This window comes from Kogia breviceps, chromosome 13 (genome assembly GCF_026419965.1).
Source record: "Kogia breviceps isolate mKogBre1 chromosome 13, mKogBre1 haplotype 1, whole genome shotgun sequence".
In the NCBI taxonomy this organism is placed as follows: Eukaryota; Metazoa; Chordata; class Mammalia; order Artiodactyla; family Physeteridae; genus Kogia; species Kogia breviceps.
Genome location: NC_081322.1, coordinates 21,968,447 through 21,996,390, shown reverse-complemented (window position 1 = coordinate 21,996,390; position 27,944 = coordinate 21,968,447). Strand labels below are relative to the sequence as shown.

The following is a 27,944-nucleotide window of genomic DNA, read 5'->3' as shown; positions in this document are numbered from 1 at the left end:
CCCTCACTTTTCTGATGAGTAACTCTTTGAATCTGCCCTTTGGAACTCGGGGAAAGTCTAGGGGGCTAAGCCTTTTTCCTACAAATGAGAAACAAGGAAACAAAGTCTTTTGTACCTGGGAGGGCCCCGCAGGGTCCTGCTCGGTTTCAATCCCCGCTTTTCTTTGATACTCCTCAGTCTTGAGGCGAACAGGTGTTAGACAAGGAAAGGAATAGCGTTTTGGATAGAGAGGTTAATCATAAACTTGGCAGAGGGACTTGGTTTTAGGGGGACTCGGTTTCAGTATTTGAACAGCTCTGTAATGAGGATGGGAATAAAACAATGGAACGTTAGATTTCATCAGAAATAATATTTAAAACGCGTCGGCCAACTCTGCAGTTTTTCAACACAACTTTCTGTTGTAGTTTTGACAAACCCATTTCCTTTTAATGGACACATTGGTGGACATACTTTGTCTGGCATATAATATATATTTCATTTAGTTCATTTTTACAGCATTTTTGGAAATCCCTCTGTCTTGACTTTATGCTTGGAGATGTACCGTTGCCGAAATATCGGCTTCCCCGTGCACCAACACCGAACAGAAATACGGAGACAGAGATTTTGGAGGAAGAGAGAGATAGCTTTATTTTTCTGCCAGGCAGAAGGGAAAACACAGCAGGCTAGCGCCTCAAGAACTTTGTCCCCCTCTGCTTCGGGAATCGGAGAAGATTTTATATGTAGGGCTCGCAGCAGTCCGGGGTATAAGGATCAAAGTAGTCAAGGTCCTGCATTCTTCTTCTTCCTGCATTATTTCAAAATAGTCACAGCTGGCATCAGGCAGCCCCGTAATTGGGTCCGTTTGTCTCTGGGTTATTGGCCTGTGACCTCTTTTCTGAAATGCAAATGCTACAAGGGAATCCAGGATGTAATTCACATAGGGTGGATAGCTAGTGGGAAGCGGCCGCATTGCACAGGGAGATCAGCTAGGTGGTTTGTGACCACCTAGAGGGGTGGGATGGGGGGAGACGCCAGAGGGAAGAGATATGGGAACATATGTATATGTATAACTGATTCACTTTGTTATACAGCAGAAACTAACACACCATTGTAAAGCAATTATACTCCAATAAAGATGTTAAAAAAATAAATGCAATCAAAAGAAAAAAAAGAGTAATAGGTTAGCTTTGTGAAGTACAAATCTAGTTAACAGACACTACAGATTAGTAACAGTTAAAAAAAAAATAGGAGTGATTAACTCTTTCAGGCCAGGTTATGTTTCTTCTCTAGCCTGTTCACTGTTCCCTTTATTTTCCTTGTTCTCAGGAGAGGGAAAACTTCATTTCTATTTTTGCTGCAACAGTACTGCCCTGTCCAGTGCCAACTTCCCAAGTATCACCAATGGACCATTTGATAAGAAAAAGCTGGGTTCATGGCTTACTGGGCTAACGCAACAGAGCTTTGGTACCGTCTCTCGCTGGGAAGGCACTTGAAGTATAGTTTAAGGCTGGTCTTTCAGTGGCAGAGGGTGAGAGGACAGGAAAGTGGAGGAGATGGCTTGATGAGGATTGGATACTGATCTTAACAGTTTTAAGATTGATGGGGGACTTCCCTGGCTGTCCAGTGGTTAGGGCTCACCACTTCCACTGCAGGGGGCACCGGTTCGATCCCTCGTCAGGGAACTGAGATCCCACATGCCGCACGGTGCCAAAAAAAAAAAAAAGATTGATGGAAAGAGCAAGAACTCTTTGGACATGAACTGTTGATGCTTTCTTTATATTGCAGAATTGATAGATTTTTCAGGAAGTTCCTATAGTGAACAATCTAGTTATTTGTCTGGGCAGGAGTCTCCCAGAAGAGTAAAATTATGCTAATTAAGACAAAGGAATAATAAAGTCATGTTAATGTGGACAGTAAACTATGTCTAGTGTAAGTAGCTTTAGACCTCAGTGTCCAAGCTTTGTGTGTGTGAGGTGGCTCCATTAGAAGCCCTTAGGTCAAGATGGTGCCATGACCAGAAGCAATTTGTGTTTAGTTTTGCAAAGGCTATATTCTTCCTTGTAAAGGAAGCATGTCAGAGAAACAGGAATTCATATGTATTGAGCATGTTTGTGCTAATTACTTCACATTCACATTTAAGCCCTGAAACAACTTTAAAACAGAGAAGTATTAACCTTATGATACAGTTGAGCAAATTGAGATCTAGAGAGATTAAATAAGCTACCCACATCTCCTGGTCAATAAATTGAAGAGCTGGTTTATGAACAGAGATCTGTCCAACTTCAAAATCGGCTCCTTATACGCTATGCTGTTTAGTTTGTGAAGGCAAGGAGCACGATCTGATCATTAAACAGAATGTAATAGAGTTGTGTGACAACATAAACCAAGTAAATGTATATTTACTTGTATATTTCCCCAAACAAAAGGTCATCAGGATGATCTGGGACTTCCCTGGTGGCACAGTGGTTAGGAATCCGCCTGCTGATGCAGGGGACACAGGTTCGAGCCCTGGTCTGGGAAGATCCCACATGCCTCAGAGCTACTACACCTGTGCACCACAACTGCTGAGCTTGCACTCTAGAGCCCGCGAGCCACAACTGCTGAGCCCGCATGCCACAACTACTGAAGCCCAGGCGCCTAGAGCCTATGCTCCACAACAAGAGAAGCCACCACAATGAGAAGCCTGTGCACAGCAACAAAGAGTAGCCCCTGCTCACCACAACTAGAGAACGCCTGTGCACAGCAACGAAGACCCAACTCAGCCCCCAAAATTAATTAATTAATTAAAAGAGAGATGATCTGAAACAAGGATAAAAATAAATAAAATAAAAATGTGTGCAATACATACCTCTGTGAATGAGGGTCCTTATCTAGTTTAGGAGTGAAGGAATGTATTACACTAAAGGGTATATTCATTCAGCAAATTTTGATTAATGAATCTACAGTTTTCTTTTTTTTAATCTCCTTCACCTATTTCTGTCCTCCCTCCAGCACTTCCCCACCAGCAACCAATTGTTCTCTGTAGCTATAACTGTTCCTGTTCGGTTATGGTTGTTCATTTGTATTTCCCTTTCTCTGTGTGACTTATATAGCATAATATCCTCTAGATCCATCCATGTCGTCATGAATGGTAAGACTCATTTTTTTTTTGTAGCTGAATAATAGTCCATGGTATACCTACACCACATCTTCTTTATCCATACATCTATTGATGGGCACTGACATTGCTTCCATACCTTGACTGTAGTAAATAATGCTATAGTGAACACAGGGGTGCATATATCTTTTTGAATTAGTGTTTTTATTTTCTTTGGATATATACACCTAGAAGTGGAATTCATAGATTGTATGGTAGTTCTATTTTTAACTTTTTGAGAAATCTCCAAACTATTTTACATAGCGGCTTCACCAATTTACATTCCCAATGTTAGTGCACAAGTGTTTCCTTTTATCCACATCCTCACCGACACTTTTTATTTGTTGTCTTTTGATAATAGCCATTCTGATAGGTGTGAATTAATATCTCGTTTTGATCTGCATGTGCCTGATAGTTAGTGATGTTGAGCATCTTTTCATGTGCCAGTTGGCCATCTGTATATCTTGGGAAAATGTCTGTTCAGGTCCTCTACCCATTTTTTAATTGGGTTGTTGGGTTTTTTTGTTTTCTGGGGTTTGGGAGTTTGTTTGGGTTTTTTTTGATGTTGAGTTTTATTAGTTCTCTGTATATTTTGGATGTTAACCCCTTGTCAGATGTATCATTTGCAAGTATATTCTCCCATTCAGTAGGTGGGCTTTTTCATTTTGTTGGTAGTTTCCTTTGCTGTGCCAAAGTTTTTTAGTTTGATACAGGCTCATTTATTTGTTTTGCTCCTTTCAAATTACTGCTTCTGCCAGGTCTCAGGGTGTATGAGATTTCGTGTGTGCCCTTTAAAAGCGGGGTCTGTTTGCTATAGCCCTCTGGCTCTCCTGAAAGTAAGCCCCACTACCCTTCAAAGCCAAATGTTCTGAGAACTTGTCTTCCTTTTGTAAGACCTCTAGGCTGGGGAGCCTGATGTGGGGCTCAGACCCCTGACTCCTTTGGGAGAACCTCTGCTGTTGTAATTTTCCTCCCTTTTGTGGGTTGCCCATCTCGGGGTATGGGTCTTGACTATACTGTTCTCCACCCTTCCTATCCATCTAGTTGTGGTTCCTTCTTTGTGTCTTTACTTGTAAGAAGACATTTTCTGCTAGTCTTTGGGTCTTTGTCATCAATAGTTGCTCTGTAAATAGTTGTAATTTTGGTGTGCCCCTGGGAGGAGGTGAGTTCAGGGTCTTCCTACTCAGTCATCTTGGCCACTCCTACACTGGCTCACGGCCTCATTTTTCCATCTTCAAAACCAGTGACAAAGCTGGGATTTTTTTATGTTGCCATTTCTCTGGTTCTTTGAGTCTAAAGTTTTCTAAGCACTATCAGTCCCCAGGTTGAAAGTGAATGGAATATGGTTTCTGCCCTGGCATGGCTCCAGAGTAACTTGAGAAACAGCTGTATAAACAGGTAATTGCAGTGCAGTCTATAACCACTATGTTAGAAGCGTTTGTGAAGTGCTAAGGGAATATGGAGAAGACAGCTTCTTAGTGTCGGAGAAGGCTGTGTTGGGGCTCCATCCTGAGGAGAGGATGTGTAGAAGTGTACTGAGTGAGTGGAGTGAGAGCTTGGTGGGGATAGGGTATTTCAAGAAGAGCATGTGCATAGACACTGACATGGTAGAGCATGGCATGTGCATGAAACCACAATATTTGGGTGTGACTGACTGTTTAGAGTATACCTCTGATGCTCACTTCAGCAAGTTCTACTGATTCTGTCTGCAGAGTAATACCTTGAATTCATCCACTCTTTTCCATCGCTGCTGCCCCTTCATTCCCACACCCCAAGCCAAGCTACCATTATCACCTACGTCAGCTGCTTACACCAGCATGCTGATGGGTCTTTCTGTTTCCTTTCTTGCCCTCTCTCCAATCCATTCTCCTTATAGCAACAAAAGTGACTTCTAGAATGTAAATCAAATCATATCACTTATCTGTTTAAAACTACACAAACTCACTGCCAGAACCTTAACATCTTTCTTTCCAACCTAAATTCATGCCACTCTATCCCTTCTTTCTGTAGGATGGTAGCCACACTAATTTTCTGGTTTTCCAACATAGCAAGCTCTTTCCATTGCCATTACATTCCCATTGCATAGATTATTCCCTGTGCCTAAAGGAAATGATTTTATACCATGACTTCCTATGCCAGATGGAAGTTTCACAGAACAATACTTTATAATGCGTGTGCATTCTTTTCTATTCTGTGCTGCTTCATTTTTCCAAAAAATGCTGGTTGGGACTCACTGAATTTCTTCCCAACTGACAACCTATAGTTTGGAAACTATGTCCTCCTGTTATCCTCTGTCCCAGGCCCTTGTTTGCTTCTGTCATAACACTTACAAGAGTTAAACGATTATTTGGTCTTGTGTTACTTGTTTTGGTGTATATTTCCTGTATAAGCTTCACAAAGACAGAGAGCATATTTTATTCACTGTTACTTCCCCAGATCAGCAAAGTGCCTGAAACATAGCTGTTGGGATATAATATAAAGCTTGCAGCTTCACCAAATGAGTTCATAATTTTAAAGCTGTGAGGTGACATGGTGGAAAGAATTCAAATTCCAGCCCCTTCACGAATGTGACTGACTTACTCTTGGCAGCTTTTAATTAACCCATCAGCTGTCAGATAATGGTATTGATTTCTTGTTTACAGGATTATTGCAGGGATTAATGATGATGATGATAATGAAGAAGATAATAGTAACTATTTGTGGAATACCTTACTTGTACCATGCAGCATTTTGCTGAACTTTACAGGGCTGTCGATCCAGTTTAATGAGGTAATATTAACAGAAAGTGCTTAGTGTCGAGAACTGTGAGGGGTTTGTGATTTTACCCTACAAGTCAGTCAACCATATTTCGTGGATGGTGGCAGAAAATATGAGAGCCCTGGGCGAAATAAAAGGCTTTTATTATTTTATTATTCCCAGCGAAAGTAGTAGCCAGAGTATCAACATTTTCTTGTGTGGGTTCCCCAAGCTCCTTTTCTTCCTGCAGGGCACGGTGAAGAGGGTCAGATGATACCTGCACAGGCAGTGTGTATGTTATATAGGAGAGGACCCTGAGACCTTTATAATGGCAGCAGGCATGTTCCCCTTTGTTCTGATGTGGGACACTATTTCTGTCTCACAAAGCTGTTTGTTATATAAACCTCCTTGGAAAGATAGTCCAGAACAAAGAGCAGTTTGGGCTTTGCTTACAAGACACGCAGAAACTTAAGAGTCCCATAGAGGTTTCTCTCCCAACCCTTAGCACAGTGCTAGGCAGATAAGATGTGCAGTACTTGATATTATCATCTCACTTAATCATCTCAATCATCTTGTGCTCTTGGTAGCATTATCTCCATTTTATAGAGGAGGACCCTGAGATTCAAGAAGATGAAAAAAATAATCTAAAGTCACAGAGCTACAAAATTGTGGAGTTCAGTGATTAACCAACCCAACTGTCTGACTCAAAATCAGAATTCTTCGGATTCTCTAGAATGACTTTTGTAAAATGTTCAGCACTGTCTCTGGCTCAGAAACAAAATGACAGAGTGTAGATTTGTTTCCCTTTCTCACTTTCTTTTCATTTAGGTTTTGATGTTAAGTTTAGAGTAAATTCAGCTGATTTTAATTCCTTTTAATTTTGAAGTATTTTCAAACTTAGAGAAAAGTCATGAGTAATACAAAGGAACTCCATATACCCTTATCCAGATTCACGGATTAACATTTTACCACATTTGCTTCATCTTTCTATATCTGTATAATCTGTTTTCCTGTATCATTTGAGAATGGGTTTCATAAATCATGCTCTGTAACCTCCTAATGCCTAATTGTTTACTTCCTAAGAGCAAGGCTTACCTTATATAACCACAATACAGCTACTAGATTCCTATCACACTGATACATTTTTTTTATTATCTTTTTATTAACATCTTTATTGGAGTATGATTGCTTTATACTGTTTTGTTAGTTGCTGCTGTATAACAAAGTGAATCAGCTGTATGCATACGTATATCCCCATATCCCCTCTGTCTTGCGTCTCCCTCCCACCCTCCTTATCCCACGCCTCTAGGTGGTCGCAGAGCACCCAGCTGATCTCCCTGTGCTATGCGGCTGCTTCCCACTAGCTATCTGTTTTTACATTTGGTAGTATATATATATGTCAGTGCTACTGTCTCACTTCTTCCTAGCTTACCCTTCCCCCTCTCCCGTCCTCAAGTCTATTCTCTACGTCTGTGTCTTTATTCCTGTCCTGCCCCTAGGTTCATCAGAACCTTTTTTTTTTTTTTTTAGATTCTATATATATGTGTTAGCATACCGTATTTGTGTTTCTCTTTCTGACTTACTTCACTCTGTACGACAGACTCTAGATCCATCCACCTCACTACAAATAACTCAATTTTGTTTCTTTTTATGGATGAGTAACATTCCATTGTATATATGTGCCACATCTTCTTTATCCATTCATCTGTCATTGGACACTTAGGTTGCTTCCATGTCCTGGCTATGGTAAATAAAGCTGCAATGAACATTGTGGTACATGACTCTTTTTGAATTACGGTTTTCTCAGGGTATATGGCCAGTAGTGGGGTTGCTGGGTCGTATGGTAGTTCTGTTTTTAGTTTCTTAAGGAACCTCCATACTGTTCTCCATAGTGGCTGTATCAATTTACATACCCACCAGCAGTGCAAGAGGGTTCCCTTTTCTCCACACCCTCTCCAGCATTTGTTGTTTGTAGACTTTTTGATGATGGCCATTCTGACTGGTGTGAGGTGATACCTCATTGTAGTTTTGATTTGCATTTCTCTAATGATTAGTGATATTGAGCATCTTTTCATGTGTTTGTTGGCAATCTGTATATCTTCTTTGGAGAAATGTTTATTTAGATTTTCTGCCCATTTTTATATTGGGTTGTTTGTTTTTTTGATATTGAGCTGCATGAGCTGCTTGTAAATTTTGGAGATTAATCCTTTGTCAGTTGCTTCATTTGCAAATATTTTCTCCCATTCTGAGGGTTGTCCTTCTGTCTCGTTTATGATTTCCTTTGCTGTGCAAAAGTTTTTAAGTTTCATTAGGTTCCATTTGTTGATTTTTGTTTTTATTTCCATTTCTCTAGGAGGTGGGTCAAAAAGGATCTTGCTGTGATTTATGTCATAGAGTGTTCTTCCTATGTTTTCCTCTAAGAATTTTATAGTGTCTGGCCTTACATGTAGGTCTTTAATCCATTTGGAGTTTATTTTTGTGTATGGTGTTAGGGAGTGTTCTAATTTCAATCTTTTACATGTAGCTGTCCAGTTTTCCCAGCACCACTTATTGAAGAGGCTGTCTTTTCTCCATTGTATACTCTTGCCTCCTTTATCAAAGATAAGGTGACCATATGTGTGTGGGTTTATCTCTGGGCTTTCTATCCTGTTCCATTGATCTCTATTTCTGTTTTTGTGCCAATACCATACTATCTTGATTACTGTAGCTTTGTAGTATAGTCTGAAGTCCAGGAGTCTGATTCCTCCAGCTCTGTTTTTCTTTCTCAAGATTGTTTTGGCCATTCGGGGTCTTTTGTGTTTCCATACAAATTGTGCAATTTTTTGTTCTAGTTCTATGAAAAATGCCATTGGTGGTTTGATAGGGATTGCCCTGAAACTGTAGATTGCTTTCGGTAGTCACACTGATTCACTTTTATCTAATTTACAATTCATTCTAGTTTTGTTGATGTTTTTCAACAGCCTTTTTTTCCAGTATAAGCTCACAAACTGCATTTCGTTGTTATGTAATTGTTACATTTTAAGGCCTTAAGCTCCCCTCCTTATTAATTTATATCTACGTAACGAGATAGAGGAGATACACTGCGAACTGAATAGAGGAGAGGCCTCCTTGACTGCTGAGGAGTTTTGTTGTCAGATCTCAGGTGTGATCTCAAGGAGCAGTTAAATTTGTCCAGTTGTTGTCATCCAGTCCTAAGCTGAAACATCTTCCCAACATAAGTATTTCAGCTTAGAACTGGTTACATTGGGAAGATTACTCATCCACATTCAGATGAGCTACAGTAACTGCCTGAATTATCTAGGTGTGTGCTTTGCTTCTAACCTATTCTCACAGGCCCACTAGCATTCAGTTCTGCTTCAAACCACAAGTTCTGTAAGAGCCATGCTAAATTTCTTTCATTATAAATAATTGCGAATGACTTGCCCATCAAATCATTTGGGAAGTTCTTTTCTGAACCCTAAAGTTTCCGTTGATACCTCGTTTTCTGACTGCTTGAGTCTTTGAGCTAATTCAGACCTGAAGAATATCTCTGCAGATGTGGGAGTACTCGTGCATTGGCTTTTGGTGGCAAACATCCACAGCTGACTTGATTATATTAGAGAGTCAGAACTGAGGAATAACCAGGGGTAATTGACAGTTTAAGTAATTTAAGATCTGGAAGAGTGATTGATAATCTTTCAAGAATTTTAAAACTCGTCTTGTAGACTGTGTTATAAAATATAGAACTAATTTTCATAAGATATCAGTTCTGCCACCTACATGTTTTGTTGCTAAAGCGTAAGGACCTCTTTTTCATCTGCAAAATTAGTGTTTTTATGTGGTTATTGGAGATTTTGATCTTGAACCTGGCAAGCTTAGCTCCTAAATGAATTTAGAGCCTATCTAGAGCCAGGCTGATAGGATATTTTTTGGCTTTGTGTTCAGTACCTGAGTACTAAGTGTAAGACTTACGTGTGCCTGTGTGCCAGGGGAAGAAATGGTTGAGAACTGCCCACAAGATGATTAATTAATGGCTCTCTCATGCTGGGTACCCTAGGAGCCAAAGATTCTATTACATTAGAATCTTTGACTTCAGCTTGCCAAATCCAAGGCTTAGAATTGTACCTGGTACATTGTGAGCACTCAATACATATTAGTCATTATTATATTATACATGAGAATCTCTGGTCTTAGCATGCCAAACCAGATCTGGCATATGTATATTTTCACTTTTGATACTCCCTTTAAGAAGTGCTTCTGCTTTCAACCTCAGATTTCCTCTTCATTCAGTTGGAAGTTATTTAGTTTATTTCTCAAGGACTGTGACTAATGTTTTGGGGGGTTTTTTTAAATATAAAATTTATTTATTTTTGACTGCATTGCTGCATGCGGACTTTCTCTAGTTGCGGCGAGCGAGGGCTACTTTTCCTTGCAGTGTGTGGGCTTCTCATTGCAGTGGCTTCTCTTGTTGCGGAGCCACTGGCTCTAGGCACGTGGGCTTCGTTAGTTGTAGCATGCAGGCTCGGTAGTTGTGGCTTGTGGGCTCTAGAGTGCAGGCTCACTAGTTGTGGTGCACGGGCTTAGTTGCTCCGCGGCATGTGAGATCTCCCCGGACCAGGGATTGAACTGTGTCCACTGCATTGGCAGGCAGATTCTTAACCACTGCACCACCAGGGAAGTCCCCTGTTTTGTGGATTTTATTCCTCTGTTTTTAGCTTTAAAGTTTTGAGCCTTAGTTTTCTTTTATTTTCTTTTCAACTGAGTAAACTTTTAGCATATTCTGTAAAACATTTTTCTTTCACTAATCTGAGGCCTCAAGTAGATAGTTATTGATAGGCTCTTGTTTCACCTGTGGTAGCCCTAGATGAAGCCCAACGCCAGGAGAAACACCTTTACCTAAAGGGGAAAAAAGAAATCTGTAGCTAAGGAAACTCATAGGTCACATTTTCATCAGAGAAAACACTTAAGTTCAATCTCAGAGACAAGTCCTATTATTTCCAGAATAGTTCTGAACCTGTGAGACTGTAGGTGAATTAAAAACCACGCTCTCTGACATTTGACAGTGGTTCCTTTTTCTTTGTTTCTGTGTGCGTGCGTGTGTGTGTGTGTGTGTGCGCGCGCGCGCGCCCACCCTATTTGAAAGATACTCCTCGAATTAATTAAGATCCCTCACTACTTTGGGCACTGATCGTTAAAGTAGAAGGCAGCTGGTGTCTCCCTCTGCAGTGCTTCTCAAGCTTTGTCTATGTGAGACTGGAATCACCTGAGAAGCATTGAAAAAAATACCTAATCCCAGGCCCCTTGGGCTGGGGTTGGGGTGGGGGCCTTGAAGTTCTCAAACCTCATCAGGGGATTTTGGTGTTCATCTGGACTTGATTACCACTAGCCAAGGACGACCCAGAAGCAGAGAGGTGTAGTTCAGTGGTCCGCACGTTCTACCTCACATTAGAATCAACCCCCAGAACTTTTTAACATCTTGTTGCCCAGGTCATACCCTGTATTAATTAGATAGAATATTTGCATGTGGAAGCCAGACATCGGTGTTTTCTAAAGATCCCTGGGTCATTCCCATGTGCAGCAAAATGTGAGAACCACTGGTATAGTGACTAAGAACAGAAGACACGTGGGTTTAAATCCAGCTTCTCTGATAGGTGTGTAAGTTCACTGTACTTCATCTGTAAAATGTGGAAAATTATTTAGCTACCTTATAGGCTTGTCATTAAGGTTCAATGAATTAATATAAGTAGGGTACTCAGAATTGTGTTTGTATTGTATGCATGCAGTATTCATTAGTCATTATATTATCTGTTAGAGTTCTGAGGATGGGGTATTTTGAAGCCCCTCTCCACACCACCACCACCCCAGAGGCTTTCTGGTGTTGGGGACCTAATTACTATCCATTATCCTAGGTGAAAGCTTTAGCACCTGTATGATCAGGCCATTCAAGATGGCTATTCTCTTGCTGTCTGTATATTCCCTGCTGACCAGTCCTTGCTTCACTCATGTAACTACCCAATCCTCTTAATTATAGGGCTTAATCAGTAACCGCCTACTTGCTTGCCCCCTGCCTCAGCTGCTGGTTTTTCTGGTAACTGTTGAGCCAACCTGACGTCAATTCCCCCTATAAATGGTAGCCTCCTTTCCCAAGTAGCGAAGATGGCTGCCATGTCCTGTCTGCCGTCAGCCATACACAGTGGGGTGTTGCTCCAGGACCTTTTGCTTCAGACGTGTAAGATCCTATATCTGATAAATCAGTAGTGTCTCTGTAGCTGTCTCTGGGCTCTTTCTTCAGTCTCCAGGCTGGGCATCCAGCAAGGCTTGCAGGCCTGCAGGGTGCAGCCCAATAGCCCCACATGAAGTTAAATAAACAGAAAGCTATATATCTGAACCATACTGCTTAATTTTCAGTAGGAATTCCTTAACAGATACTTTTATAAAGTTGTGCTTTGGTAAAGAAAAAAATCTCATTTTTGCAAAAATAATACCTGCTTATTGTAAAGAATTACAGTACAAAGAATTTTAAAAATAAAGTTATCACTAACATTGATTGACCTATTTTAGATACATTTCTTTGCAGATATACAGGCAGAAAAAAGAAGGAAGATGGGAAGACAGAATAGATATGCTTTTTATAAAAATTGGACTGTATTGTACCAAGCTTTTAGTTTTTTAAGTTTTACAATGGAAAATGTCCAACTGCTAAAAGTATAGTACTATTATGATTCCCCATGTACTCATAACCTAAATGCAGTTTTAAGTAAAAAGTATTAAACACAGTTTAGCTTGAATATAATGAAAGAAAAAGAATCCAAAGTGCAATTCAAAGAATTATTGATCAATTTCCTAAACGAGTCCTCTACAGTTAAGAGATTGTGAAGAACATCACAATATGGAGCTTATTTTTTTAAATCTTGATGTTTCAGAGACTCCTAGATACAGAGAACAGACTGGTTTTTACCAGAGGGGAGCGGGTAGGGGGTTGGACAAAATAGGGAACTAAGAGGTACAAACTTACAGCTGTAAAATATGTTAAGTTATGGGATGTAACATACACATAAGGAATATAGTAAACAATACTGTAACTTTGTATGGTGACAGATGGTAACTGCACTTATTTTGGTGATCATTTCGTGCATCACTTTGTGGTACACCTGAAACTACTATAATATTGTATGTTAATTATAAATTTTAAAAAATCTTGATGTTTCACATTTAGGCAGTATCAACCCTTGCCATGAAAGAAGAGAACATTAGCACTCTTATAGTTGGTATAACTTTCCTCTACCTTTCCTAATTTGTTTCAGTAACTTTCTTAAAGTTTGTAACACTTAGTCTGTTTATTAATGGTATTTGCATGACTTGTCTCTTACTTTATCTTGAATTGGATACATTGCTTACCACCAATCCTTTTCCTGATACATGGCTTAATTGTCTGGATTTCTTTGAGTAGATTTTTCAAGAAGGGGTTTATTTTTTTTAACTTTTGTTTTTTTAAGAAATTATGATTTCTCAGATAAAATAATCCTAGACATATCAAAAGGAGGGTTAATAACTAGAAAATTAGCATGTTTAGAAATATGAAAATAATAAATTTAGAAATAATATTTAAAATCTTCCTTTTAAAAATAAAGCAATAACACTAGATTGTTTAGTTCTGATTTTTGATTTTCCAAAGTCTGATACTACAGATACAAATGTCATATAACAATCTAATATTATTTTAATTTTTTTCCAATTTTCATATGTTGGCAACTAATTCAAATTAAGAAAAGAACTGAGCAAGTGAAATAAGCAAATCAGTTTGCAGCTTCTCCAGTAGATGAATTTTGCCCTATACAATATCATTGCTAAATTATTTACTTTAACCAGATCATGATCTTTGTGATTAGGTAACATGACTACAAAGTGAAGTACATTTATTTCATCTCTGGAGTTTTCTTGATTGGGTGCTTTATTTTTGAAATTTAGTGATTTGGGGGAGGGGAATATTTAATCATGTAGAAGAATATTGTTAGTATCCATGTACCCTTCTGCTTGAGCAATAAACTATTACAAACACTATTAAAATCTCCTGGGTACCCATCCCTGGATGCAAACTCTCTTTCCTCACATATGAGGTTTTTGTTTATCAAGCCTGTGCATGTGACTTACTACCTAGGAATGTATCCCTAAATAGTATTCTTTTGCAAGTTACTAAATTTTATATAAGTGGTAATCAAACTGTAATTATCCTTCTGCAACTTGGGGTTTTCTTGTTTCCTTCAAATTTTAAAAAAGATTTATCCATAATGATGCACAGAGGTCCAGTTCTTTCATTTTACTGCTGAGTGGTGTGCCATTGCAGTCATATACAACAATTTAGATTTCGTTCTTAATTTTAGGGACGATTTCCCTTTTATTGGCTATTATGCCCAATCTCCTATCACCTTGGTCACACCTGGTTCTAGCTGCCACTTCAGTGAACAGTTTCACATGTGCTTCCATTCACTTACTGTTAACAGCACTTCATGCTGTCAAAAAGCCTGCTACCAACCCATACTTGGCTCAAGTGTGGTAGAGTGAACACCCTCAAGGACACCCCTCAGTAACTGGGGGATAGAAGCTCCTGCTCCCTATTTTTGGATAGACACTTTGATATACATTGTATATACCTCTTGAAAAGTAAGATAGAAGTAGAAGTTAAGGCCCTATTGCCTATAGCAGTGGACTTGATAGCACAATCTTGTATTTACTTTTTCTCCTCTCTCACTCTCCCCAGCAATCACTTCCCAGATAAACTACCTGCACACAGTCCTTTTCCCAGGCCCTGCTTTTGGGGGAGCCAAGATATATATCTATGAATACTTTTATTTTTCTTGGGTTTTATTCATTCATCTTGATGGCTTCTGGGAAATCAGACTAAGGTAGGAGCCCTGCTAAATAAGGGTGCTCCATTCTGCTTGAGAATCTTTTGTATCTTTTCTTGACTATCACTTTGTGAAGAGTGTGGCTTTGTGCTTTGTCTCTCTGTCCTTAATGCTGCTGGAGAACCAATGTACCTGTCTTCCTGTCTGCTTGCTTCTTTGCTGCTGCTCTTTTTGTATTTTAGGGACACCAGTTATCCTAAGGTTGGATTATCTTGTACCCAATTTTATTTATCTTTGATCTCTGTTTTTTAACATCTGTATTATCTGATTATCTTAGCCCTTATATGTTATACTTTTATTTTCAATTCTGAGTACACTCTTCCTTTGTGTTTCCTAATTGTTCTATAATAAATGTTTGATCATCAATTTATTTAATCTTTAGACTCCTTTTTTCTCACTGTTGTTTTTCCATCTTTCAGTTCTTGCTTATTCACAAATCTGGAAGCCCTTATGAAGAATGTATTGTTATATTTTTCTTCTAGACTTCTTTGATGTCCTGTATGCCACATTCCTTTCATTCTGTCTTTTTCTTTCAGTCCCTGACCCTCCCTCTCCGTATCTCTGTCTCTTTCAGTTTGTTTTCTTTGTTGTTGTTTTTTTTGCATTACGCAGGCCTGTCACTGTTGTGGCCTCTCCCGTTGTGGAGCACAGGCTCGGACGCGCAGGCTCAGGGGGCATGGCTCACGGGCCCAGCCGCTCTGGACCGGGGGATGATCCCATATCCCCTGCATCGGCAGGCAGACTCTCAACCACTGCGCCACCAGGGAAGCCACTGTTTGTCTGTTTTTGATGCCTGTTCTTTTTCATTTACCAGTGCTTGACCGCTCTGCCCAGGCTTTATATTGCTTCCGCATTGTGTGGGTGACTTCTTCACTCTCCATTTCAGAATTGTTCTTGGCTCACCTCACTTTTGTGATTACAAAAATATAAACTCTGCAGCTTTCCACTCCTCTTTTGTCTCTCCAGGAGGTCGTGGTGACCTGTACACGTTACTCCTGAGTTCTGACTTGGCATATTTTTGCTAGCTAGTTCTGATATTTTTCCTTCTTCCTATAAAAGTTCCTCCTCTGATTCTTCCGGCCCATGCAGCACAATATCAGGATTTACTCCCTGTAATTGGGGAACATATTGTGTTTCCATTAGGGAGGCCCTCAGATTCTGCCCTAGAAGCTTCACTTGTGCTGGAAATCACTTCTCTCTTTTCCTCATTCTTTCCCACAGTTCTGTAGCATCTCTCAGTCATAGATGAAAAAAATAATGGAATTCAGTGTTTTCTCTCCAGATTTGGGTATTAATGAGATTTGTTAATTCAGCTTAGGAGCCTTGCCAAATAGGGCTGCCCCATTTCTTCTCAGAATCTGGTGTATCTTTGCTTGGTTACCACTTTTGAAGTTTATAACTTTGGGCTATGCCTATCATATGTATTTTTTGCTGGAGAACCAACCAGCCTATGACCTACCTTCCTTTCTTTCTCCTCTCCTTTCTTCCTTCCTTTTCATTTTAATTTGATAATGGGTAGGAAATGGGAGATTATGTAAAGAAAACTTCTTTCTACTACTTAATGCCAAAGTCTTTTTGGGTTTTGTTTTTAATTGTGGGAAAATACACATAACATAAAATTTAACATCTTTTTTTATGGTTTGTTGTCTTATTGAAGTATAGATGATTTATGATCTGTTAATTTCTGCTATACAACAAAGTGTTTCATTTATACATATATATACTTTTTCTATATTCTTTTCCATTGTGGTTTATCACAGGATACTGAATATAGTTCCCTGTGCTGTACAGTAGGACCTTGTTGTTTATCCATTCCATATATAGTAGCTTACATCTGCTAACCCAGCCTCCCACTCCATCCCTCCCCAAGCCTCTCCCCCTTGGCAACCACAACTCTATTCTCTATGTCCATGAGTCTGTTTCTGTTTCATAGATAGGTTTATTTGTGTCATGTTTTTAGATTCCACATATAAGTGATATCATATGGTATTTGTCTTTCTTTCTGACTTACTCACTTAGTATGATAATCTCTAGCTGCATCCATGTTGCTGCAAATGTCATTATTTTGTTCTTTTTTATGCCTGAGTAGTATCCCCTTGAATATATGTAACATCTTCTTTATCTGTTGATCTGTCAATGGACATTTAGGTTGCTTCCATGTCTTGGCTACTGTGATTAGTGCTGCAGTGAATATTGGGATGCATGTATCTTTTCAAATTAGTGTTTTCATCTTTTCCGGATATGTGCCCCGGAGGGGGATTGCTGGATCATATGGTAGCTCTATTTTTAGTTTTCTGAGGAACCTCTACACTGTTCTTCATAGTGGCTGTACCAACTTACATTCCCACCAACAGTGTAGGAAGTTTCCCTTTTCTTCACACCCTCTCCAGGATTTGTTATTTGTAGAGTTTTTAATGATAGCCATTTTGACCAGTGTGAGATGATACCTCATTTTATTTTTGATTGCGTTTCTCTAATATAAAGTTTACCATCTTAACCATTTTAAAATGTACAGTTCAGTGGCATTAAGTACATTCACATTGTTATGCAACCATCACCACCAACCATCTCCAGAATATTTTCATCTTACCAAACTGAAACTGTCCTTATTAAACAGTTACTCGCCATTCCTCCTTTCTCCCCAGTCCCTTTCTTCTTGTTTTTTTAAATTTACATCATAGAAGAATGTTTCTGTGCCTTTCTAAAATTACTATTGAAGGTATTTTCTGTTTTGGTCTTGCATCTTCATGTGTGTATAACTTGGTCTTAGAATTTACTTTTTGGAAAACTTTGTTCCTACTGACTTGCTGGATCTCTTACGAGGTAAAAAGTGCTGTGTAGATTCCCTTTGCACCTTGGTTGCCAAGAAGCCTGATTATCTTTAGCTTGAGTTTGCTGGCACAGTTTTATACCTCCATTTTATTTTTATGGTTTAAGCCCCCTCAGAGCTCTTTTGGAGCAAATGAGGTATGGTAGAAGAAATAAACTTTAAGTAGTTTTTAGTTTGTATCAGAAAAATTTTTGTGTTGGTCCTAGGTAATATGTTTACTTTCCAAAGTTCACAACTTATTTGTGAGGCAAAGATTAAAAAATTGGCCTATGTTGAATGAAAAATGCACAGTGTAAGAGGTGTGAGTGGTCCGCTTTAGCTTTATTCAGGGACCTTACTGATGACTATATCCTGGGAGACAGCCACTCAGTAGCTCTGAGTAAACTCCAAAGAGGTAGGGGGAGGAGCCAGTTTAATCACGATTGTTGGCTGGGGAATATGTGCAGTCAGGCTTACATCTCAGTAAAAGATGACAGCTATCACAAGGAACAGATATCTCTGTTAATGATTTTGGTGCTTTCCTAGATATGGGAAGATGCAAAAATCTGGTTAGTAAAATTCTTCCTGAGATGTACATAGAACTATCTAAGGGGCCTGTTCTTCCACGGTACAGTGTGCCTCATCCTGTTTTTTGTCCTGAACTCCTCTCAGGGTTCATTATTGGTCAGAAACTGCAGTGGCTAATGACTTAATCCATGTATAACTGGATGGTGAACGACATTCTTTTTTTTTTTTTTTTTCCAGCAGAGTTTAGTTATATCTAAGATAGGCAGAAGGTCTTATAGGGGAAGGTTATGGGTAAGTTTGAAAGACATTATGTCCAAAATGCGGGATCTTATTTCCCTGACCAGGGATTGAACCCTTCCTCCTGCACTGGAAATGCAGAGTCTTAACCACTGGACCACCAGGGAAGTCTCCCAAAATAAAACCTTTTAAAAGAAGAAGGAAATGATATTTATTATGTGCTTATTATGTGACACAATTTTGTTAGTCCTCACAAGAGCCCTAGTTTATTATTACTAGATTTATTATCCCCATTTTTCAGATGTGAAAACTTAAGCTTGTTGATGTAAAATGACTTTCCCAAGGGCTTATTATAGACAGTAAAAGTGGAACTGGAATTTGAATTTTTTTTAAGAGAAATTATAATAGAATCTTTATTACTGATGTATCTGTTTTGGCAGGAACATTTTGTAATATAAACATGAACAGTTACAGCCTTTATTCTGTAAGTGCTTTGGAAGTATTTATCCACTTCTGGGAAAGTATCTTAAGGAAAAAAAGCCTTTTTTGTAAAGGATACAGTAATTCAGTTCCTAAAGGCTAGAATTTAAAAATAAAGACTGTATTCTGAGATTTAAATTTTAAAAATCAGCATATACTTGATCAGCAGAAATATACAGAGTATCTTAAAGGTAAATGACAGCTCCTGGCCTGCAAGTTTTGAACTTTTTTTTTACATTAATGAAATTCAGCAAACGATTTCTTTTGATAATAGGGTAAATATTATTACTAATAATGGAGATAGTGACTTTAGTTTTATTCCTTTCCTTCTGAACACTTACAGACCCCTCTGAGGAAGATTAAGATTGCTTCTTCTTACATTCTTTACTTTTCCTATTTACCCCATTGCTCCCTTTCCCTTCTCTATCACCAGCCATGACTTGTCCATTGCAGAGGCTGCGTAAGGATTGAGGAAGTGGGCAAGAAAGATGAAGACAGTTTTAAATTCATTATGGCTGTACTGCTATTTTCACTGTTTCGTTTTCATGCATTTCTTGTTGAAAGGGTATCGATATGACATAGGGGTTGAAGGTAGGCTCTGGTTATAGATAGCTTGTGTTTACATCCCAGCTTTTCCACCTAAGCAAGTTACATAAATTCTCTGTACTTCAGTTTGATCCTTCATGAAATGAAAGCTATAATAGTATGAAAGACATAGGATTGTTTCAAAGAAAAATTAGGCATAATTTGAGTTCCTGATGAAGGCAGTAGTTCACAACTATGACTGTGCATTACAGTCATTCAGTGAGCTTCTCAAAAATACAAGTGAGTAGGTACTTCCCTGGTGGCACAGTGGTTAAGAATCTGGCTGCCAGTGCAGGGGACACGGGTTCGAGCCCTGGTCCGGGAAGATTCCCACATGCCGAGGAGCAACTAAGCCTGAGAGTCACAACTACTGAGCCTGGGCTCTAGAGTCCGCGAGACACAACTACTGAGCCCGCATGCCACAACTACTGAAACCCACACGCCTAGAGCCCATGCTCCGCAACAAAGAGAAGTCACCTCAATGAGAAGCCCGCGCACCACAACAAGGAGTAGCCCCCGCTCACCGCAACTAGAGAAAGCCCGCCCACAGCAATGAAGACCCAACGCAGCCATAAATAAATAAATAAACAAACAAACAAGTGAGTAAACTTTTGATAGAGCCTGGGGGTCAGATGTTCCCCCCATTATGTATTTGTTTGCTTGTTTATTTAAATAGCATGAGATTTTTGTTTCTTTTATTCACTGCTGTATCCCCAACTCCTAAAACAGTGCCTAACACAAAAAGATTTTATGAATGAATTAAAAGGCAAATTACCGGGCTTCCCTGGTGGTGCCGTGGTTGAGAGTCCACCTGCCGATGCAGGGGACACGGGTTCATGCCCCGGTCCGGGAGGATCCCACATGCCGTGGAGCGGCTGGGCCCATGAGCCATGGCCTCTGAGCCTGCGTGTCCGGAGCCTGTGCTCCGCAGCGGCAGAGGCCACAACAGTGAGAGGCCCACATACCGCAAAAAAAAAAAAAGCAAATTACCTTTGGTCCCAGCAGTTCATCTCTTCTCTTTTTGTAATAAATAAATAAATAGTTTTTTAAATTTATAAATATAAAATTCATCCTTTTTGGTAAACAGTTCTATTTGCCAATTTATGGTCAAACCCTTTTCTCATCTTCAACCCCTGGCAACCACTGATCAAATCTTTATCTTTAAGTTTTGGGTTTTCCGGAATGTCAAATAAACCACATCATACATTATATAGCCTTTTGAGTCTGGCTTTTGTCACATTGCATAGTGCATTTGTAGCTCATTTGTGTTGTGTCTCAATATTTTTTGTTGAGTAGCATTCTGTTGAATCTGGAACAAATATATTAACAATCTTGTGCTGTTTGTTCTTTTTGATTTTTAGCTTTCAAGAGTGTTGGATCTTCCTCCAGAATCCTTGATCAAGTCAATATCTGCAGTTCCAATTTCCAGAAAAGAGTTAAGTATAATATATTTGTAATAATCTAGAATGTTGCTGGCTTTGTCAATATACAAAAAAAGTTACTCTTCAATTTACAGAATAGTCCTTGAAATTAACCTTAATATATGAGTTAACCTATTATTCCCATGGATTTAAATAATAAAATTAAAATCTGTATTTTACGTACTGACATGGCAGATTATATTAGTATTCTCATGTTGTTTTGATGTTTATTCTAATAACTATAATTATGGCAGTCTTTAAGAAAAAATTGGAATGAGGTTCGAATTTAATTCTGTAACAGCAAATAAAAGAACTAAGATTGTAGTTAGATTGTAGTTAGAAAATCAGTTTTTGAAGGGATCTTAGAGATTTTACACCTATCTAATACTTGAATACTATTGTGCCATATTTACCTGCTAGATTTTTTTTTTTGCAGGTTTTGGTTTTTTTGCTTATTTCCATTCGAGGTCCCCCAGTGATAGAGAATTACTGGTTAGGACTACATACAGCCTATACAGCTTCTTGGATTCAGAGAGATCTCTCTCTTGTTTGGTCATTCTCATTGATACCTGTTTATGAGTTGGCTAGAAAACTTCAATACTTGGATAAAATACCCTGTCAGTTAATTAATAATGACAAGAAATTAGCTACATAGTAGGCATTTAAGCCCTAAGCTTAAATTATCATTGTACCATTATGATATATTGATACCATTATCATTATACCATTATGTCCTTGATTTTGTCCCCTTAACTTTGTCAGGATTTTAAGATTGAGTAGAATGAATGTTCTTTTTCCCAGAATAGGACAAAGAGATAAGTGGAAAAGAAAGAGAAAGGCTACGTATGGCCTTGTAAAAGAGAGCATCTTTAAAATGGCCTGCTACAACTTCATCTATACTGAGTTCCAAGAACAGAGGCAACCGCTGACCAAAAGATGGGCCATATAATTATATGTAAATTGATATAATGTTGCAAACCAGTTACCTATTTCATAAAATCTGTAAAGGACATTTTGCATAATAATGGGAATGTCTCAGTTTTTATTTTATATTTCAAAGACCTTTAATAAGCTGAACCGTATTGGTCCATCTTCTTGTTTGTCTTTTTTTTCTTAATTGAAGTAACTGGCTTATAACATTATATAAATTTCATGCGCATAGCATTCTCTAAACAGTGTAGCGTGCTCACCACCAAAACTTCAGTTTCCATGTGTCATCATACAGTTGATCCCCTTCACCCATTTCACCCTCCCCCCTGCCCCACCACCCCTTCCCCTCTGGTAACCACCACTCTGTCTCTGTAGCTGCATGTTTGGTTTGTTCACTTACTTTGTTTTTATTTCTTATACTCCACATATGAGTGAAATCCTACGGTATTTGTCTTTCTTTGTCTGACTTATTTCATTTAGCGTAATACCCTCGAGGTCCATCCACATTGTCCCAGATGGCAAGATCTCATCTTTTTCTATGGCTGAGTAGTATTCCATTGTTTATATGTATACCACATCTCCTTTTTAAAAATTTTTTATTGGAGTACAGTTGATTTACAGTGTTGTTAGTTTCAGATGTACAGCAAAGTGAATCTGTTATACATAAACATATATCCCCTCTTTTTTAAGATTCTTTTCCCATGTAGGCCGTTACAGAGTATTGAGTAGAGTTCCCTGTGCTTTCAGTAGGTCCTTATTAGTTACCTATTTTATATATAGTAGTACGTATATGTCAATCCGAATCTTATCCCTCCCCCACCTTACCCCCTGGTAACCATAAGTTTGTTCTCTACATCTGTAACTCCATTTCTGTTTTGTAGATAAGTTCATTTGTACCCTTTTTTTTAAGATTCCACATATAAGCACTATCATGCAATAGCTAGCTGTCTTTCTCTGTCTGACTTACTTTCACTTAGTATGATAATCTCTAGGTCCGTCCATGTTGCTGCAAATGGCATTATTTCTTTTTTATGGCTAAGTGGTATTCCATTGTGTATGTGTACCACATCTTTATGTATTCATTTATGGTTGCTTTGGCATCCATAAATGCATGGCTGTTGTATCCATGCATTGGCTATTGTAAATAATGCTGCAGTAAACATAGGGGTGCTTTTATCTTTTCAAATTAGTGCCTTCATATTCTTTTGATAAATACCCAGAAGTAGAATAGCTGGATCATATGGTGGTTCTATTAACTTTTTGCGGAATCTCCATAGTGGCTGCACCAATTTACATTTCCACCAATACTGTATGAGGGTTCCCTTTTCTCCACATCCTTGCCAACACTTATTTCTCACCTTTTTGACAGTACCTCTTCTGATGTGAGGGGATATCTCATTATTGGTTTGATTTGCATTTTCCTAATAATTCGTGATGCTGAGCATCTTTCCATGTGCCTGTTGTCTTGGCCCCTCCCTCTTTTGAATAAGATTTTCTTTACCTGCTTGCAGTTCCTTTGGGTAGCTCCACTTTAACAATCTGAAATACCAGGACTTTGGTTTATAGAAAATAAATATTGGGGAGGACCTCAATTTTTCTAGGCTACCAGTCTAAAATTCTGCATATTAAATTTGTTTACAACAAAGGAAAACCCTAGCTTTGCCTTCATAAACCCAGTTATTCTTTAGAGTACTAAAACAAAGCCTAACTGTTCTTGTTTTTTGGTTTTTTTTTTTTTTTTTTGGCTGTTTTGGGTCTTCATTGCTGCACGCAGGCTTTCTCTACTTGCGGTGAGCGGGGGTTACTCTTCATTGCAGTGCGCAGGCTTCTCATTGCGGTGGCTTCTCTTGTTGCAGAGCACGGGCCCTAGGCATGTGAGCTTCGGTAGTTGTGGCTCACGGGCTCTAGAGCCCAGGCTCAGTAGTTGTGGCACAAGGGCTTAGTTGCTCCGTGACATGTGGGATCTTCCCGGACCAGGATCGAACCCGTGTCCCCTGCATTGGCAGGTGGATTCTTAACCAACTGCCTCACCAGGGAAGTCAAAAGCCTAACTGTTCTGTATTTCTAACTTGATTCTAAAATGCTATAACATGCCAGGAGAATTAAGAAATTTTATATTTGTTAATTTAGTTTATTTAATGTGATATGAATCCATTTGCTCCGGTCTCTAATTTGGTTATATGGTTGTCCCTTGAACAACATGGGTTTAAACTGCATGGGTCCAGTTATATGTGGATTTTTTCAGCTAGCCTGAACTGTGGTACTACATGGTCCATGGTTGTTTGAACCATGGATACAGAACCGTGGATTTGGAAGGCTGACTGTAAAATTACACTGGGATTTTCAACTGCTAGGATGGTCAGTGCCCCTAACTCCCCGTTGTTTAAGGGTCAGCTGAATTTTTTTTTTTTTTTTTTTTTTTTTTTGGCCACGACATTCAGAATCTTAGTTCCCTGACCAGGAATTGAACCCACACCCCCTGCAGTGGATGTGCAGAGTCTTAGCCACTGGACTGCCAGGGAAGTCCCAGCTGCATTTTCAACTGTGGTGAAATTCCTGTTTAATACTGCTTGTAGTAGACAGAATTAGTAACTTTGTTACCAGCCAGTACTACTCTGATCTATGGATTTCAGTCTGAAACCACAGCAACTTCTCAGAAGTAGTGGGGAAGTCGTAGCTATTGCTTTTTAAACTTATTGTTTTAATTATAAACGATATGGAAGTAAAGGGAATAGTTTAGTGAGCCCCTATGTGCCCATCACTCACGATCATTAGCACATGGCCAGTTTTGTGTTGTCTACACCCCTACCCACTCTCCTTCTTCACAGTGGCCTATTTTGACAGCTGCTTTTCCTAGTCTAGATGTTATGTAATTTTAAAGGGATTTTTTTTTAAATTAGTTTTTCTGTCATGAAAGCAAAACATAACCTTAAGGAAATTCAGGAAAATACAGAATAAGAAGAATAAATCCCCAATACTCTTACTACATACAGTAAGACAACTGATGTTAGCAATTTGGTATATCTTTTCTCTTTGAATATGTCTTTCAGCCTTAAAAAAGTCATAGCTTTAAAACAACTGTATGTATGATTTTGAACTCTTTCTCTTGGCATCATTTCTTTGAAAATACCACATTTTAACAGTGGCTTACTCTTAATGCTGCCCTGTTGATGGACATTTAGATTGTTTCAGTTCTGACTTTTCACATAGTTCACATTCAAGAATGCCTCTCCAGGATGTGGAGAAAAGGGAACCCTCCTACACTGTTGGTGGGAATGTAAATTGGTAAAGCCACTATGGAAAACAGTACGGAGATTTGTTTAAAAAAAAAAAAAAAAATTCCACTCCTGGGCATATATCCGGAAAAGACAAAAACTCTAATTCGAAAAGATACATGTCCCCCAATGTTCATAGAAGCACTGTTTGCAATAGCCAAGACATGGCGGCAACCTAAGGGTCCATCAGCAGAGGAATGGATAAAGAAGATTGTGTGTGTGTGCGCACGTGCACGCGTGCATAATAGAATATTACTCGGCCATAAAAAAATGAAATATTGCCATTTGCAGCAACATGGATGGACCTAGAGATTACCATAGTAAGTGAAGTAAGTCAGACAGGGAAAGGCAAATATCAAATGATATCATTTATATGTGGAATCTAAAAAAATGATACAAATGAACTTATTTACAAAACAGACTCACAGACACAGAAAACAAGCTTATGATTACCAAAGGGGAAGCAGAGGAGGGAGAGATAAATTAGGAGTTTGGGATCAACAGATACACACTACTATATATAAAATAGATAACAACAAGGACTTACTGTATAGCACAGGGAACTATATTCAATATCTTGTAATAACCTATAGTGGAAAAGAATCTGAAAAAGAATATATATACACACACACAAACATTTGTGTGTGTGTGTAACTGAATCACTTTGCTGCACACCTGCAACTAACACAATATTGTAAATCAGCTATACAGTACTTCAATTTTAAAAAAATTACTTCACTAAATAGACAAAACAAAAGTTTCTTGTGGGTGTATAATTAAAATCTCACAAAAGGGAAAACTGGGATCAAGTCTGGTTGATTACCCTCACCTCCCTGAAGCATTTACTTCTATATGGGTTCTTTCATACTAGCAAATAACCCAGCACAGAATTCAGAATTTGTTTTAAATATTCTTAGTTTAATAAATTGGTGTTAATTATTATTATTGGCCTAAAAGGATGATTTTTTTAATTTGTTCTTTTTTTTTTTTTTTTTTTTTTTTTTTTTTTTTATTTGCGGTACATGGGCCTCTCACTGTTGTGGCGTCTCCCATTGCGGAGCACAGGCTCCGGACGCGCAGGCTCAGTGGCCATGGCTCACGGACCCAGCCGCTCCATGGCATGTGGGATCTTCCCGGGCTGGGGCACGAACCCGTGTCCCCTGCATCGGCAGGCAGATTCTCAACCACTGCGCCACCAGGGAAGCCCTTAATTTGTTCTTATACCACTGAACTACTTGAAAATATTTGATTTTATTGAGAATTTTTAAATTGAATTAGTTTATTATTTACATCTCAAATAAAATTTTGGATACTTCGTACTATTAACTTTTTAAACCATCTATAGAAAATCATGTGACTGTTTGGGTTTTCCTGGATGTTTGAGAGCCATCCTGTAGGTTTATGGTCATATTAAACCTTTTATAAAGTATCCCACACAGGGAAGTATATACAATATCCTGAGATAAACCATAGTGGAAAAGAATATCAGAAAGAATGTATGTATATATGTATGTATGTGTGACTAAATCACTTGACTCTACTGCAAAAATTAATACAACATTGTAAATCAACTATACTTCAATTTAAAAGAAAGAAAGCATCTTAGCTATATGTCAAATCATTATTTAATCTTTGGTACATTCAAATCTTTATTTTCAATTAATATTGCTGTTATAGCTCTTATTTTAACTTTATATGGTTTTTATTTTTTTAAATGTTTGTGTTATTCCCATTTTGTTAGACTAATGTCTTCAGTTTCCCACATTATTGGCACAAATACTTGACTAAATTATCAGAGTTCATTGGTAAGAATAAATATATTCAAACCTTATATGAGTTTCCACAATTAAAGTTTATCTTTAGAAAATTGAATTGTTATGTAATCATTAGAGAATAGTTTTAGAAAAGAAACAGAATGGTTTGCCAACCAATCCAGTAAGTGAAGAACCAGAGACAGAATAATTCCCCATAGCTTGGTACTGTATTAACATTTTAATTTAACATCAGAACTAGAATTATTTTACCAGAACTTAAGTAGGCGCCATTATCATCACCATTTTACTGTGCTACAAAAGAAATTAAGCACCATGCCCAAGAGCACACAGACACTGATTAATAGTTCAATTTGGGTCTTCGGTTACACCTCAAATGTCGGTAGATGAGTTTGGGTTGATAAGTGTAATCCACACTAGGCTTCTGGATGATGGATCAAGGCACAGGAGAATCCTCCCCCCCCCCCAGTTTTATTGAGATATAATTGACATACAGCACTGTATGAGTTTAAGGTGTACAGCATAATGATTTGGCATACATATTGTCATGAAATGATGACCACAGTAAGTTTAGTGAACATCCATCATCTCCTATAGACAACATTAAAGAAATAAAGAAAAAAGTTTTTTTCCTTGTGATAAAAACTCTCAGGATTTACTCTCTTAACATACAAGTGTTAATTATCTTTGTCATGTTGTACATTATATCCCTAGTATTTATTTATCTTATGACTGGAAGTTTGTACCTTTTGACTACCTTCATCTAATTCCCCCTCCCACTAACCCCCACCTGTGGTAGCTACAAATCTGATCTCTTTTTCTAGGAGTCTGTTAGTTTGTTTGCTTGCTTGTTTGTTTTTGAAGTATAATTGACCTACAACACTGTTCATATTCTACAACATAGTGATTTCTGTACATTTCAAAATGATCATGTTAAGTCTAGTTGTCATTGGTCACCATGCAAGGGCATTGCATGATTATTGACTATATTCCGCACGTTGTACATTTCATACCTGTGACTCATTTATTTTGTAACTGAAAGTTTGTACCTTTTAATCTTCCTCACCCATTTCTCTCTTCCCCCTACACCCTTCCCCTCTGGCAACCACCTGTTTGTTCTCTGTATCTATGATTCCGTTTCTGTTTGGTTATGTTTGTTCATCTGTTTTGT

The 27,944-nt window shown here is 38.5% G+C and overlaps 1 protein-coding gene across 4 annotated transcripts in view; it reads left to right on the top strand.

Moving 5' to 3' along the window:
• The window catches only part of RARS2 (arginyl-tRNA synthetase 2, mitochondrial), an 82,049-nt gene that overhangs the window by 1,090 nt on the left and 53,015 nt on the right, over positions 1 to 27,944 (top strand). Inside the window, exons 2-3 of one of the 4 annotated variants that reach the window (XM_067011439.1) lie at positions 19,666 to 19,974; positions 20,737 to 20,810. The exons of 1 other annotated variant lie outside the window; for it this stretch is intronic. Coding sequence is in view for 1 of the 3 variants with exons in the window: in XM_059083132.2 (XP_058939115.1) it covers positions 20,737 to 20,810 (74 nt within the window). In the remaining 2 variants the exon portion in view is untranslated. The remainder of the gene's footprint in view (positions 1 to 19,665; positions 19,975 to 20,736; positions 20,811 to 27,944) is intronic. 2 more of the 4 variants (XM_067011438.1, XM_059083132.2) reach the window with 2 other exon arrangements.